We start from the raw sequence: 17071 nt of genomic DNA, 5'->3' as shown, positions 1-17071 counted from the left end.
TAATATTATTCTTGGAGGGTGCAATAGTTTGATCATGTTATTAGTGGTTTCAGATATCTACAGCTAAAAGGATAAAACAAGAAGTATGTCCACTATTGTTTAAATGGTTTCTTTCTTTTATGTTTATGTTCTTTTGTAATCATTGGTTCTTATCTATTTATATGCAACATTATTTTTTGTCTTGATAGTATTCCTGATATTGTGATATTGCGAAGCTGGAAAATCGATCCCTTAAACAAATAGATTTTATTTGCGATAGCAAACTAATTTCTTGATAATTGCTTTTAAATATTGTATAGTTGAAGAAAAAAATCGCTCAACTTTTCTTTGTTAAAACTTTCAGTACCGGATGCCAGAACTTTAAACTAATGTATAAGGCAGATATCAAATAATTTACCAGTGAAATATTCGTATAAAGATACTCATACACTAAATTTGGTATGCATCATGTTGTACTTCAATTACCATTTTTACCACAAAAAAGCAATAGTTTTATCAAGAGGGAGTGATTAGTTAAAATTAATTAAAAACTACAAAACCAAAGAAATTAGTTAAAATTAGTTAGTTAATTTAGTTAGAATGTCACAATTTGTAAATTTTTAGGAAAGAAAAATTAGAAATGAGAGGCTGAGAATTATCTTCATTATGAAAATTGTGTGGGGCCTGGGCATATGAACCCATAAAGCAGACTAGATTTGTTAATGAAATACTAGGCAAAAGCAACTGCACAAGCCAATGAAGCATGTTCAGTTCACTGTAGACCAACTGAAATCAAACGTTCTTTCCAATGAAAAAGGGCTAATACTGATTACAAACACTGACTAAACTCAATCAAGTAGAGAGTTCATCATAAATCTTACAATCTTTTTTCTGGATTAAGAACATACATGAAGAGCCAGAAAACAAATCAATACAAATTTTACATACTTTGTCAGACTACAGCTCCAGTTATTTAAATTAATGAAATAGAACAAAAGGTGTAAAAATGTGATTAGCACTGAAGAAAAGGTACTTCTTTGACAAAAATTGAAATACACGCCCAATTGAGCAGAAAAGATTTGCAATTTGCCATAAATATCGAGGGAAAATACACTTTGCTACTAAGCAGCAGATGGCTGTGTCCAGATTATTAGGAAAATGGATCTTAAAAGAAAATGGCAAAACCTGATGCGCAGATTATACAACTCAACTCTGCAACCATGATTACACTTTGAGCTTTGTATAATTACATAGGCCTTCTGTTCTCCCATGCACCAGAATCTAGTATTTTGACTTGATTGGTCACACTTAAGTGGGAAGAAACTCCTCCAAATAAGGGATCTCTATTTTTTTTGCCAATAATAATCAAAGAGAATTACATGAACTATTCACACAATGACCTCATACAGGTGTCCTAAAGGAATCTGGCCGACGAAGTGGTATGTCTTCAGATATGAAGCTACCATCCTCGGGACGCTTAGAATTGCGTGATGAGAGTGATGTCTGAATGCCTGTATATCCAGCTTAAGGTTGCCAATATCAGAGAGGAGGCTGAGTAAGCACATGCGAAAACCAAAAAAATGTACTGCTTCTAGAAAGAATAAGAAACAATATGAAAAATAGTAAATACCTATTCCTGAAGATAAATTATCACCGAGATCCTTGGTTTTATGGAGTAAAAACGTGCCAGAAAGGATTGTTACAAAACCACACATTTCTGTTACAATCTGAGATGGGTTCTGTCTATCCCAGTCCTGAATTGAAAACCACATATCAGCCTAAATCAATACATACATTCAGAACTTGACAGAAACAGATGACCTAAATACATAGGTCCATAATTACATTAACTAGAATCATCCCAGGCAAGTCCATTTGTGTAATGTCATGACAAAAATAAAATAAATCATGTACTGACAATAATCTGAAATACTGTAATGATGGAAATAGTAGAGCGATACGTGTAATACAGCAAAAGTAGAGGAAAGATTTTGACAGAGAATAACACTGAGGACAAACATACTTTATATGCACCATTTAGTACTCTCAACTTCAAATCAAGGGTCAACTTCACAGAAGGAGAAAAGACTCGAAAAAAATTATGAAAGGCAGGTCTCTATCGAGGACACAAAATATTTACTTCCAAGTTGCTTTTACAATACTATGGTCAGGAATAGTTTTCAAAAGGACCAGAAAAATAAGCCCACTGAACATTACAATGCTAATAAAGCAGTACGTCCAGTCCCATGATGGATCATTTGTCAGAGGCAGTTCTTTTTCATGGGTTCTATGACCAATAAAGAAGCTAAAAAAGCTCTACATCTGAAAGGCATTAAATTAGCTATATCTGAGCATTGCTAGTGTATTTGAGGGAAATTCTCAAATTATCATTAATTGGTGTGTCAATGATAGTCTTAAGCATAGTAACGAGAATCGCCTGAATCGGCGATTCCGCGACCAGATTTATCCTGCGCAATTTTTTTTGAATCATGAATCGGTATCGCCGATTTCTGGGCCATGAATCGCCTGAATCGACGATTCAGGCGATTCATGTAAAAATCGCCAAAATCGCCTTAAAAAATCAGCTATGAATTGCCCGCGGCATGTAAAAAGGGAAGTTGAAATTTTTAAAAAAATCACTTGTTTTTTTCACTTTGTTTTTGACCTATTCTCTTTGTTGTAACCCTAAAGGGCCTTCTATTTGTGAAGCATGAGTAGAAGAGAGGAAAAGTGAGAGAGAAGAAGAGAAAAGAAAAGCCATAGGTTTCCAACCGGCAAGGAGGAGACCGTGGACCCAGTCTTCACTGAGGAAGACCGCGTGTGGGTTGACCAGGTGGATGTAGAGGCTGAGGCTGTGGCTAGGGCAGAGGAGGCAGCTAGAGCAGGTTCAGGCATTGGTAGACGCACACGCGCACGCACAGACGCACGCCCTAGCGACGTTGTTCATGAGCCCATTGCCCATGCAGGGGACATGGCTCGGCGGTCCTCTAGGACCTACCTTACACGCCTTTCTCATAGGCAAACTGGATACTCAGAGGCTGAGGTTGAGGCTACAGCAGAGCTAGAGGATGATGAGGCTTGAGCTGGAGCCTTGTTTTTATATTTTGTTTACACTGTATAGATATTGATAGTGATACTGAATCACTGATAGACATATGTTTCAAACTTTCATGGATCTTCATCTTAGATTTATACATACATTTATGATTTGATGTCTTATAGATCTTCATGATTTCATCTTACTGATTCTATGATTTGAATCATTATGATCATTTGATTTTTATTTACTTCAGCTAGCATACAATTTACATTTTAGTACATAATGATAACATAGTTACGTATGTGATGGATTTTATGTTTCATGTTTATGTATGTTAGATTCTATTTCATGATGTTATAGTATTTTTAAGTTATATTCAATAAAGGGTGCATGAAATAAGTCTTAAATTGTTAAAATCTTTACATTTAAAGGGTTTTTTCAAATTTGTTGATTCATCGCCGATTCACCGGTGATTCACCCCCGATTCACGATTCGATTCGGCCGTGCCGATTCCGATACGATTCCGATTCACGTTACTATGGTCTTAAGAGATTGGAATCATAAAAACACATCTTCCACAGCATTTCGGGGACAAAAATGGTAGGATGGTAGAGAACGCATTTCAAGGATATTTCCTAGAGGGCCATTTTGTATGTGTGTGTGTGTGTTGAAATATTAATTGTCCTTTGTTGTCGCATGAGCCTCCAGTACAACTACCTATCAGAAGACACTGCATCTACAACAGTCAAAGACATTAAATGAGGTAGGTCAGTTTGAATTCGAAAATGAGAGGGAAATTTTGTGTAGACAGCAAGAGACAAAAGGAGGGAGGAATGTTCCTTCATTCTATAAGTCAGATCCCAGACTTTCTGAAAGAAAAAAATGTTCAGCAGAACAGCAGAAGCAAAAAGTTCTATGAGACTCAGCAATAGCACATCTGGATGACTTTCTGAGTTTTTTGTGAAAGTGAAGTTTCGTCCTATGTGAGCAGTGATTGCTCCAAGTTTATTGTATGCAGCCATACGTTGTTGTAAGTTTGTTTTAAGTTTTTTGATATTCTTCTTCTTCTAGGATTTGTAGACCATTCTCCAGATTTGTATCAGTTTGATTCGGTTAATAGAAAGCAAGCAAGCGTACTTGCAAATCTCCAATCTATTATGTTTCTGATCTAGTCTCCATTTATATATTTCATTGTGCATGTTAGTAGTTTTCGCAAAACAAAGGAGAAATCAATAAGTTTGTTTACGCGTTTTCCGGAACGCTTCTAATTCTCCCCGCATGGCTCGACTTGCATTTGAGCCGAGAAACTCGGCTTTCATTGACCAAGAAGCTCAGTCTCTACTTCTGTCGACCTCCCTGTTTGCTGAGCTCCTTTGGTGACTGAGCAACTTGGTCCCTATTGGTGCCGAGCAACTCGGCACTGCTCTGTCTCAGCTCCTTACCTTGTCAAGCAGCTCGGCTGCTTCAGCAAGTTTTGTGAATTTCTTGAATTTTTTACATGGTATCAAGAGCCATTAGGCCCCACATCCTAGTGAGTCTAGGCATTGTTTCTAGCTATTGAAGTTTGTTGTGTAGGAGACATGGCTGGAGATACAAGAACAACTTAGCAGAAGCCACCATCCTTTAATAGACAAAATTATGACACTTGGGCAAAGAAGATGAGAACCATTATGTTTGCAAATGACTTGTGGGAGTTTGTGGTAAATGGGTTTAATGATGTAACTGACCCAACACAATATGCTGCCATCACCAACCACCAAAAGACTCAGTTGAAAGAGTCAAGAAGAAGGGATGCAAAAGCTTTAAGCTTGATTGAGGCAGAGATGATAGAAACAATTTTTCCTACGATAGCAGCAGTTAATTATTCAAAAGAAGCATGGGATATCCTTCAAGCGAATTTCAACAGGACTGATAAAGTTTGTGTAGTGAAGCTACAAATGATTCGAAGGGAGTTTGAGAACCTTCAAATGAAGGATAATGAGTCTATTGTAGACTTTAGCTCAAGGATCTCTGGTTTGATAAACCAGTTGAAATCAAATGGAGAAGATTAGGAGCAAAGAATAGTGGAAAAGATATTAAGTCGTCTGCCTCCAACATATGATAATCTTGTGATGACCATTCAAGAGGCAAAGGACCTCACTACTTCGACGATGGATGAGTTGATGGGTACACTTCAAACCCATGAGCACCAAATTAATAGATCAGCAACATCTTCCCAAGAGCAAGCTTTAAAGATCAGTCCAACACAAGAGGTAGGGGGAGAGGAAGAAATGGCTCCAGTAGAGGCTCTAAAGGCAGAGGTCGTGACAACACAAGACAAAGAAATGTTAGAGGAAAAAGCTCAGGATGAACAAGCAATCAAGAGGGAGCAAACAGCTCTCAAAATAACTCTAGAGGAGGTAAGAAGAACTACAACTTTAACCAGAGTAATGTAAAATGTTATTACTGCCATAAATTTGGGCATTATGCAAGTGAATGCTGGAAAAAGCAAGGTGATCAGTCAAGGCAGAATGCAAATGTGGCTGATGTTAATGTGGGTGAAGTAAACAATCCCATAGCCTTCATCATGTGCAGCATTGATGAAGAAGGAAGCCCTAAGGTACGGTATTTGAACAGCGGTTGCAACAACCACATGAGTGGTAATGAAAGTCCATTTTCATTTATTGATAAGAATTTCAAATCTGAAATTAGAAAGGAAAACAATGGAACCATTCCTATTATGGGCAAAGGATCTATAATGGTCCGCACCAAGCAAGGTCAGAAAACAGAAATTCAAAATGTTTATTTTTTCCTAGGCATGAAGCACAATACGATGAGTGGTGGACAGCTCATTCAAAATGGTTACAAGGTGCTGATGGAAAATGACAAGTGTGTCATTCATGAGAACGGTGCGAGTAAGAAGATTCTGGCAACAGTTCAAATGACAAGGAACTAGATGTTCCCCTTGAGGATAGAAACTTGTTTTTCTTCTCAAATTGTTGCTGCACCTCCCAAGCATGCATGTATAGCAGCATATCAGCAATCAGCTCTAAAAAGTGTGATTCAAGACCCCTCCAAGCTATGAGATCTTAGGTATGGACATCTTGGTTTTGCTGGTTTAAATTTATTATCCAAGAAAAAAATGGTAGATGGTTTGCCTAATATTGTAGAATCATGTGACAAGTGTATGACTTATATTTGGGTAAGCAACATAGGCTTCCCTTTAATTAAGGTAATTCTAGAAGGGTGAGGGTGCCATTAGAGCTGGTGTATTCTAATTTAGTTGGCCCTATGCAAACCACTTCTATTGGGGGAAGTATTTATTTTATGACATTCATAGATGATTTCAATCGTAGGACATGGGTGTATTTTATGAAAAACAAATCTGAAGCATTTGATAAATTTGTTGAATTTAAAGCCCAAGCTGAAAAGGAATGTGGACATTATGTAAAAGTCCTAAGGTTAGAGGGGGGGAGTATACCTCCAATTCTTTTGTACATTTTTTCAAGAAAAATGGCATCAAGGAGCTTATAGCCAGCTATACTCCGTAGCAAAATGGAGTGGCTGACAAGAAGAATAGAACCATTGTTGAGATGGCAAGGATCATGATGAAAACAAAGGCACTCCAAACTGAGTATTGGGGAGAGGTTGTAGCAACAACGGTATATTTGATACATAGGTGTCAAACGAAGGCAATCCATGACAAGATTCCCCTTAAGGCATGGGCAAGACATAGATGGACAGTTGAGCACTTGAGAGTGTCTGGGTGTGCAGGATAAGCACACGTGTCAAATGAGCAAAGGCAAAAGTTGGATGACAAGGGTGTAAAGTGCATCTTCACGGTTTATCGTTCAAAATCAAAGGCCTGTAGATTGTATAATTGAAATATCCCTAATCGGATATTTACTAAATTTCACTTTCAACAATATATTCAGAACTAAAACTTTGCAGATGTATTCTAGCACAATTGAATCCAGTACAAAATCCAATAGATGCCTAACCAACTTCTTCTTAAATATAATATTCAAACTTAGATATAGGCAAATGAAATACAATACAATGACTAAACCAGAAGATTCTCCATGAGTTAATAACTAGTTTCTTTCAAGATAATATTCAAGATTTTAGGCATATAGAAATGCATTACAGACCCATAATGATAAAACCAGAAAATTTTCATACAACTCCATAAACACATTATTGCATTATACAACAGCAACACAAAAACCCAATCTTAAATACAGATTAATAGTCAGATTGGAATACTAGAATAAGAACTTGTAACTGCGAATAAAACACTTGTACTGATGTCTCCCGGGACAATGGGTTTGCATCCACTGTCTACCAGCACAAGGGGCTACATCCTCAAACTAGCTAAAAGCTGAAGCTTTCTAAAAATTCTCACAAGAGAGAAAACTAAACTGAATCATAAATCAAGCATGTCCAACAATGAACCTCTTTCCCCTTTTAATACACAAACTAAAACTCTTCAACTCCCCTCTGGCTTTCATCCTATTCCCTTGTGACTCTTCAACTTTTTTCTGGCATTTTGTCTTGTTCCTCCTTGACCTTTTGCCCTCTTTATACCATTAAATTGACCTTTTAATAATTTGAGTCTACATTTCAGAGTCAATATTTCTAATGTCTCAAAAAGGGGATATTAGAAATCTCCCCCCCCCCCCCCCTTAAAATTGATTGTCTTCAAGCAATCAATACCAAGATCCCATACGAGTCTACAAGTAGCCCTGTAGTCCAAACTAAAAACAATTCCAGCCACACTGCGAAGCAAGATGTCACTCTGCAATCTATCTCTCAACCGGATCCCTGGATCCCATATAACTCTCTGAAAAAACTCTACACCTGTAAACTGAACAACTCTGATCATCATTGATACCATTGAATCCAACCTCAAACAGAGAAGAATTACAACAAAGTCCTCAACAAGTCATAAATACGTATGATCAACACCTGATCCCAAACCCTGTTGTCATAACCAACCAATATGATAAGATAGAAATGTATCAGTAAACTATGCATAACCCAGTAGATGATGACAACCCAACCTCAATAGATGATGTAATAAACAAGTCGCTCAAAAAATGAGGGTAACATCCTAGACGTAACAAATACCATATTGTCATCTTCAATCCGGAGAACCTCCGAGTACATAGGTACTATGAATAAGAATGAAGCTGATAGAGCATTCTCTATGATCAACACATAACTCTCCTCAAAATTACACCAAACACTATCCAGAGGCTGATGTAAATAATTCAACCAACCCCTGTATGGTGTGAAATCAAGAACCCAATGTGGATTGATCCTATGATGCACAACACTAGTCAAATCACCACTTCCACCCTATGACCCATATTCCTTGCGAGGAATCGTACCAGGATTCCATTACCTGAAATTAGAATCATCTCCATCATGATAACCAAAAGGAGAGTCCTCGTTTACCTCAAACAAGGGATTATCAGAAATCCAATCAGCATCAACTTTAAACACGGGGTTATCAATAAGCTGAAAGTGATCTGAAACTTTGGTACTTGATCACTTGGGTCAATTATTCAAAGCATACGTTTGCTGAATGCTATCCAATTCATCAATTACCTCTAGAAAAAATTCCTGCCTCTCTTTATCCTCCTGCTCCTGAGAGTGATTCGTGATCCTAATCTGATTTTTTGCTTCCTAAAGGGAAATCCGAGCATCATTCAATGCCTCCTGTGTTTCCTTAAGCTCTCTATTGAGCTCCTTAATCTCATTCCTTTCTTTATTCAACTGATCAAAAAATGTTTTAGCAACCTTAAGAATGTTATCCCTGTCAGAAAGTAAATACAAATATTCTGATTTCATAGTTTCAAGGCCTGCTTTGATCACTTGCAAATCAGAAACAAGCCAATCTGCTTCCACCCCTTTTTGAATCTTCCTGCAGAGATCTTCCACCATCTTGTGAGCACTGTCATAATGTACTAACGATGCCACAACCATGTCATTACTAACCTTCAACTGATTTCTAAATGCATGCATTTCATTATCATGTTGGTACAGCTCATCGTCTTGTAGTGTCATCTTGGATTGTTCCTCTGAATTCCTGTCATGGACGTAGGAAATATATGGTTCATCACAGAAAAATTGCAATCTACTCTAATCTTGTGTGCAACTGACCTCATCAACCTGCTTATCAAAGCTAACCTCCAAATCACCAACGAAGAAACTTGCACCCTATGTAATATATTCTATGCAATGGCTAAAAGGCTGCAAATCAATGGTAGTTAATTGTTTTTTTTCAAGACCCTCTGTTTGATGATTTTTGTTTGCCAAAAATTCCTCATACACACCTTTGCGCCAGTTTTTTGCAAGGAGATCCTGAACCAATTTTAAAAACTTTCCTTTAGCCATATCAGTCGTATTTTGCTGCTCTAGATGAAACTCCAAGTAATTGTTGAATGGTAAATCATTCTGAATTCGAGTAGGGAGTTTTTTATAATCTCTATAAATGTCAAGTATTTCTGCTCTTATATCGGATTAATTATTCTGGGCTAACTGCGATTGCAACTTCATAGTACCTTTCCTGATTTTGTAATCCAAGCAGTTTGATCTGCTTCTTATAAATATGAACTCCTTACTGTCAAATCTGTAGATACCCCGAAGACAATTGATTTGGTGCCTAACATGCTATCATTCATCCTAACCACAAGTAATATAATCATTGCAAAATATTTTGATTAAAACCCAATGCTCCTACGTATTTTGATATATATGAAGAGCTCCTGTCACATGTCGTCTGGTATTTTATTTTGTACGGCCAGTGTCAATGGTTGACATTACTTGAGTCTTCATATAGTTTCTACGTTAGCTGGAAAGTCTTCAAATACTCTGGATCAAGATAACCTGTTGTTCCTTTGACATGCGTTAAAACATGAATTTCATTTGCTTTTGACAGCCCAATGCTCGACGAATTATTAGTCTACATATAGGTGGAGGTCTGTGAGACATGAGAAACATCAATAGCTATATCCAAGCGCATTGCCAAGTCCAAGAATGTCCCTCATTGACCATCTAGATGTTCCCTTAATGTGTCATTAGGGACATTCTTACTGAAATATCCTATTCATTACCTGACAATTCTGCTAGTAACGCACATAGATGTCAAGCGAATTCTAATACCTCTTAGAAAGCCGTCACTTCCAGATGTGTTGTTGGTTCCTATTCCCAACAACCATAGATGTGTGCTCTCAACTCATGCTCGATGAATGTACTGACCTCAAAATTTTCATCGGTTATACCCAACTCCCTTGACCACACATCTATTTACTTCATCCTCACAACATTGCTTCATTCAATGCTGAATCGATTTCAGATGTTACAATTTGAGCCTTGGAAATCATTTGCAAACTCAGTGAATACCTTGAGGAGCAGAAACGAGATTTAGGAACAAGAATCCTTGCATGCCTTTTTGTATTTAGAAGTTCAATAGCCTATCCAGCCGAAACTCTTGTTTACCATTGTCTCTAATGTGATTCCTCCACTTGTCTAAGTGTCTTGTATATTGTTCCTTTCCATACCAGAGTAGCTCCTTCACAATAATTAAAATTTGAAGATTTATTGTGCATCCAACAAACTACTTCTAAGCAATTAAGGTTGTCATATATTAAGCTCAACTCAGTATTGCTTGTGTACTATCAAACTACATTCCTGCTTGACCCCAAAATCTCCGCAAACTCCCAAGCCATTTCTTCAGAATACTCAAATCCAAAGGTTTTGGACAACTCCGATGATAGCCAAAAGGTGAAATGGTCACTTGAATCCTTTCAAACAATTACACCCATCGCCTAATCTTCCCACGGCAATTGCGGATATGCAAGACCACTGTATTGAAGCTTCCTGAGTGTTATGTTGTTCTAATTTGCCTCTGACACGTGACTCTCAACACACCTCCTGCAAATACCTTGAACCGAGAATTCCAAAGTGGGGCCTTGTAACCGGTATACTCTTTGTCTCACCGCTCGGCTGTATCGTTGTAGTAGTCAATAAATCCTACTGCCCATTCATGGCTTGCTCCTTACTGGTTTCCATCTATAGCTATCACACCCAATCCTTCTTGTATGTCGCACTGGACACACCTTAACATATTGGACTTGACTCATGGTATCCCTGTACCTTCTGAGTTATACTCGATAGATGCTAATCTCTACTGGTAGATAGAAGTGGGCTACGTACAGACCACCTACCAACCCCTTTTGATAAGTCGGACTTTAGTCACTGTGAGAGCCAATCCCGTGAAATGGTCTAGTTATTCCAAACAGTCTTTAAGAGACTCAAACTCCTCCACACTACCCGTGCTCCCTGAAGAATGACTATGGAAGTTGCCTGAATATTTTCCTCCTATACCTAGATCGCAACCCTTGGCTAAACTACAACAGGCAATGCTTTATCGTACACTATTCTATGCTTTTATATGTTTGATCAACCCTCTTTCATGTTCACATATATATATGTATGTATGTATTTATGTATGCGGGTTTTTTCTTATATATTTGGGTCCTGCTCTATTTGTTTGTAATACTTTTCCTTTATCTTTGGATGTAATGATTAGATAAGTTGATCTTTGGCTGGTGATCTTGTATATAGCTAGAGTAGTGGTTCTTTTTTAAGGAGAAGAATTGGTAGAATCAATTAGGGTTACTAGATTCTAATCAAGTCAAACCGAACCTGTAAGATCACCTCAATTGCCTGATGTTTCTTCTTCTGACTCTCCCATGATTCTTTGACCCTATGCTTCTATATGCTAAAGTAGTAACTGCTTACTAATATGCCTCTCATTTCACATAAGGAGTATTGTTTTGCAACCATACATTGTACTACCCATCAATCCCTGAATCTGATGTATGTTTCATAAAGAAGAATGGGGCTACGTCCATCTTCCAACTTCCTAAGGGATTTCGTCCTTAGATGACACAATCACATTTAAGCAGCCATTAGGATTTGAATAAACACATATATTCGTGGTTTTTCCAGGTCTGATAAAATCAATAACCTCAGGATGGCAAGAAGCACAGCTATGATACCACTAAAATATCCCTAACTAGATATTTACTAAATTTCTCTTTCAACAATATATTCAGCACTAAAAATTTGCAGATGTATTCCAACACAATCGAATCCAGTACAAAATCCAACAAATGCTTAACCAGCTTCTTAATTATAATATTCAAACTCAGATATAGGCAAACGGAATACAATACGATGATTAAACTAGAAGATTCTCCACAAGTTAATCACTAGTTTCTTTCAGAATAATTTTCAGGATTTCAGGCATATAGAAATGCATTACAAACCCACAATGATAACACCAGAAAACTTTCATACAACTCTATAAACACATTATTACATTATACAACAGTAACACAATAACCAACACAAAACCCAATCTTAAATACAAATTAACAATCAGATTGGACTAATAGAATAAGAACCTGTAAGCGCGAAAGAAACCCCTGAACTGATGTCTCCCAGGACAATGGGCTTGCATCCACTATCTGCTAGCATGAGGGGCTACGTCCTCAAACTAGTTGAAAGCTAGAGCTTTCTGAAAACTCTCACAGGAAAGAAAACTAAACTGAACCATAAATCAAGCATGTCTAGCAATGAGCTCTTTCCCTTTTTAATACATGAACTAGAACTCTTCGACTCCCCTCTAGCTTTCGTCCTATTTGCTTGTGACTCTTCAACTTCCCTCTAGCATTTCGTCTTATTCCTCCTTGACCTTTTGCCCTCTTTATATCATTAAATTGACCTTTTAATTATTTGAGTCTATGGTTCGGAGTCAATTTTAACATTATATAAAATAAGACTTCAATATTTCTAATGTCTCAAAAAGGGGACATTACAATAGTCCAATCACCAAGAAGATCGCCATTTCAAGAGATGTGGAGTTTCTTGAAAATCAGTCATGGGATGGCTCAGCAAATGAATCTTCAAGCTCTTCAAGAAAAGTGTCAACTATTGATGAAGAAGATGAAGTTGGTGATCAGCAAAATGAAGGAACAGCAGATATAGATAGCTCCAAATAGAGGCAAAAAGGGAAGCGGCCTCAAACATACAGAGAATCAGCTCCTAGTAGTTCTAGACAGCTCCGAATTGGTATGCAAAATAGTAGCAATAGTAGTACTGAAAATTTTGATCCCACTCTTGCCTCCTTATTGCCAAAAAAGACTAAGAGTCTAAGAGTCAGAGTCTTTATTGCCAAGAAAGACCAAAATGAAAGATATCATGAAGGCTATGATGAGAGTGTTAATTTTCCATTATTTTCTCATAGTGATCCAATCTATTTTGTAGAAGCCATGAAAGAAAATAAAATGGTGTAATGCCATGGATGAGGAAATAGATATCATACAGAGAAATGAAACATGGGAGTTAATTGTTTTGCCTCCCAAGAAACAAGTAATTGGAGTTAAATGGGTCTATAAGACCAAGTGCAATGCTGGAGCAAAGATAAATATGCATAAGGCACGATTAGTGGTCAACGGATACAAATAGCAGTATGGTAGAAATTATGATGAGACTTATGCCCCAGTTGCAAGAATGGAAACTGTGCATGTTGTCATAGCAATTGTAGCCCAGCACAAATGAAAGGTTTATCAAATGGATGTGAAGTTCGCCTTCTTGAATGGAGTGTTAAAAGAAGAGGTATATGTGGAGCAGCCACCTGGTTACGAAGTTCTAGGAAAGGAACAAAAGGTGTATAGGTTGAAGAGAGCTCTTTATGGGCTTAAGCAAGCTCCACAGACATGGTATAGCAGGATTGACTCATATTTGATGAGCAAGAACGATAGTGAACCCACTCTCTAAATCAAGGCAGCAAATGGTAAGGTTTTGATTGTTGTCTTGTATGTAGATGACTTAATTTTCACTAGAAATGATAATTTCCTAATTGGTGAGTTCAAAGAGGCCATGAAGAGTGAATTTCAGATGACAGACTTGGGTCTCTTGAAATACTTTCTAGGCATAGAAGTAAAACAAATGTATGATGACATCTTTGTCTCTCAAGAAAAATATGCAAATCAGATCTTGGAGAGATTCAAAATGCAAAACAATAAGGCAGTCCCAATACCAACAGTCATAGGTCAAAAGTTGAGCAAGGTAGATTGCAGCAGCAATGTGAATCCAACATTGGATAAATGTATGATTGGAAGCTTGATGTATTTGACAGCAACTCAGCTAATATGATGCATGTAGTAAATTTGATTTCTAGATTCATGGAAGCTCCGAAGGATTCCCATTGGCAAGTGGGAAAAAGGATCCTAAGGTATGTGAATGGTACCAAGGGATTTGGCATTTTGTATACTGTTGATAATGGATTTAAGCTAATTGGTTACACTGATAGTGATTGAACTGGAAGTCTAGAAGATAGGAAGAGCACTTCCGATTATATGTTTCATATGGGTTTGGGTGCAATTTCATGGGCATCCAAGAAGCAACCAATTGTTGCTCAATCTACCACAGAGGTTGAATACATAGCAGCAAATGCAGTAGCATGTCAAACTATTTCGCTAAGAAGAATCTTGGTAGATTTTTTAAAAAAGCAAGAAGACGAAACCACAATCTTTGGTGACAACATTTCCTCAATTGCATTGACAAAGAATATAGTTTTCCATGGGAGAAGCAAGCACATTGAGGTCAGGTATCATTTCATTAGAGAGCTAGTGGAAAATGGAGAAATCAAAATGGGATATTGTAAGTTCGACTAGTAGCTAGGGGACATTTTAACTAAGCCATTGGGCATAGCAAGTTATGTGCGCCTAAGGAGTCTAGGCGTAATCAATTTGGATCAGCAGTGATCCTTGTATTGTTTGCTCGGGACAAAGAGGGAGTGTTGAAATATCAATTGTTCTCTGTTGTCCCGTGAGCCTCTAGTACTCCTACCCATCAAAAGACACTACAGCTGCAATAGTCAAAGACATCAAATGAGGTAGGTCAGTTTGAATTCGAAAATGAGAGAGATTTTCTGTAGACAGCAAGAGAGAGGGGGGGATGTTCCTTCATTCTATAAGTTAGATCCCAGACATTCTGAAAGAGAGAAGTGTTCAGCAGAACAGCCAAAGTAGAAAGTTCTATGGACTCAGCAACAAGTGTGGATGACTTTTTGAGTTTTTTGTGAAAGTGAAGTTTCATCCTGTATGAGCAATGATTGCTCTTGGTTTATTGTATGCAGCCATATGTTGTTGTAAGTTTGTTTTAAGTTTTTAGATATTCTTCTTCTTCTTCTAGGGTTTGTAGATCATTCTCCAAATTTGTATCAGTTTGATTCAGTTAATAAAAAACAAGCAAGCATACTTGCAAATCTCCAATCTATTGTGTTTCTGATCTTGTCTCCATTCATATATTTCACTATGCATGTTAGTAGTTTTGGCAAAACGAAGGAGAAATCAATAAGTTTGTTTACGCGTTTTCTAGAATGCTTCTGATTCTCAAATGTGTATCTAGAAGACTTAAACACCAAAATACAACAACCTATGAAACTAAGCCTCATGTTGGCTATCAATATCTAAAGACCACTATTACTCGAGTATGCATTTAAAGCAAGATTTGACCCATCCCCATTTCCAAGACGTCCAGGAAACTGAGAAACTTACACAAACATTTCCCTTGGCTGTCCCATAAAATTAATGTTTCAGTTTTGATAATTTGTTTGATTTTCACTCATGTCAACTCTAAAGTTAAATTATTTAACACAAACATTATATGCTAAGGTTCTATAATTTATTTAAACATGCTTTATCCATGTTTGTATATGAATATTTAAAATTTCCCTATATTTTATATAGCTGCTACCAATATTGTCTGCTGTTTTGAGAATTAAAAAATATGTCCCGGGCCCCTTGCCCCCCCCCCGGAAACCTTCCCCACTTTGGCAGAAGTGGATCATCCAACGATAGCCACTATGGTCAAACTCTGAACATTTCCAAAGAACTAAATTACAATTGTACAAACAAATAAAGTAGTGCATCTTTTTTATTTTGAATCTCATGAATGAGACATTTAAAGCATAGTATTGGGACTTGGACTTGGCTTGATTCAGAAAATTGAACAGATGTAACTTGTAATGTGTGTTTCACAATTTATATTTGATTCTCATACATTTGAAATTAGAATAGCTGTGTTGCTTCTCATATATTTGATTCTCGTACATTTTGAATTTGAATATATTATTTCCATTCTCATAGGAAAGTATATAAGGAAACAAAAAAATTAAAATTAAAAAAACTTTATTTTTTGTTTTCTTAAACCAAAAAGCATCCCTTGTCATTTGGAGACAGCTATTCGTCTCAAACGATAGAGGGCATTTCTTGGCATTTCGGGGGATTGAGAAAATATCAGGGACGACAGAGGGGCATCCCCCTAGGCACAAAACTACTAGGGGACAGGTATGTCGAGTTTTGGAGCAAGGGATGTGTAACCATGTACCCTTGTTTAAAAAACATCATTGAAGTTAAGCTTATACAGGGGAGTTTTCAAGATATAAACTTTACACATCACCTTAAAGAGATAAATGGGAGGGAAGATAGATATACAAATGTCGATGCTGCTCAATTTCCATTCTTTGTTAAGGATGACATTGAGATAGTGTTCCACTGGGATGTGCCCACCCACCCCCTTTGAACCCTCGTGTACCTAGAACAGGGGTATGCAACAGAGCATACCCCCACCACCTCCCATCTGCCACCATTGCCCCATCGGGATGGTACGACATCCCCAAAGCGATGGAGAGGACTAGGTGTCCCTCAACTATTACAAGGACATCAGTGCATCATCCTCCAAGACAACTTTTAAAAATACATTTTTTTAAAATAAAAATCATGCTTTTAAATTGGCTTATGGGTTCCATTCAAATCCATATTGGAGGTGGTTCCCATCTAGGCCCCTCCAAACCTACCAAAGCCTCTCCACACTTCATTTTTATTCACAAAAGCATTTCTAATTTATTTGCTACTCATTTTTATTGACAAAAGCATTTCTCATTTGTTTGCTATAGAAAATAGAGAAGAGTGAAAAGCAGAGAAAGGAGTC

The 17071-nt window shown here is 37.3% G+C and overlaps 1 protein-coding gene across 4 annotated transcripts in view; it reads right to left on the bottom strand.

Annotated features, from left to right (window-relative positions):
- Positions 1 to 1043: 1043 nt before the first annotated feature.
- LOC149533426 (putative magnesium transporter NIPA4) overlaps positions 1044 to 17071 on the bottom strand; it is a 162555-nt gene continuing 146527 nt past the window's right edge. For 2 of the 4 annotated variants that reach the window (XM_089802943.1, XM_089802945.1), the window contains exons 8-9: positions 1610 to 1733; positions 1044 to 1502 (exon numbers count right to left, since the gene is read on the bottom strand). In XM_089802943.1, coding sequence (XP_089659069.1) covers positions 1381 to 1502; positions 1610 to 1733 — 246 coding nt within the window. In that variant the 3' untranslated portion in view covers positions 1044 to 1380. The remainder of the gene's footprint in view (positions 1503 to 1609; positions 1734 to 17071) is intronic. The other 2 variants (XM_089802944.1, XM_089802946.1) reach the window with 1 other exon arrangement.

Source organism: Cupressus sempervirens, chromosome 10 (assembly GCF_028749045.1).
Source record: "Cupressus sempervirens isolate cs-2001-9-10 chromosome 10, ASM2874904v1, whole genome shotgun sequence".
In the NCBI taxonomy this organism is placed as follows: Eukaryota; Viridiplantae; Streptophyta; class Pinopsida; order Cupressales; family Cupressaceae; genus Cupressus; species Cupressus sempervirens.
Note: the sequence above shows the minus strand (reverse complement) of the source record. Positions and strands in the feature narration are given on the sequence as shown.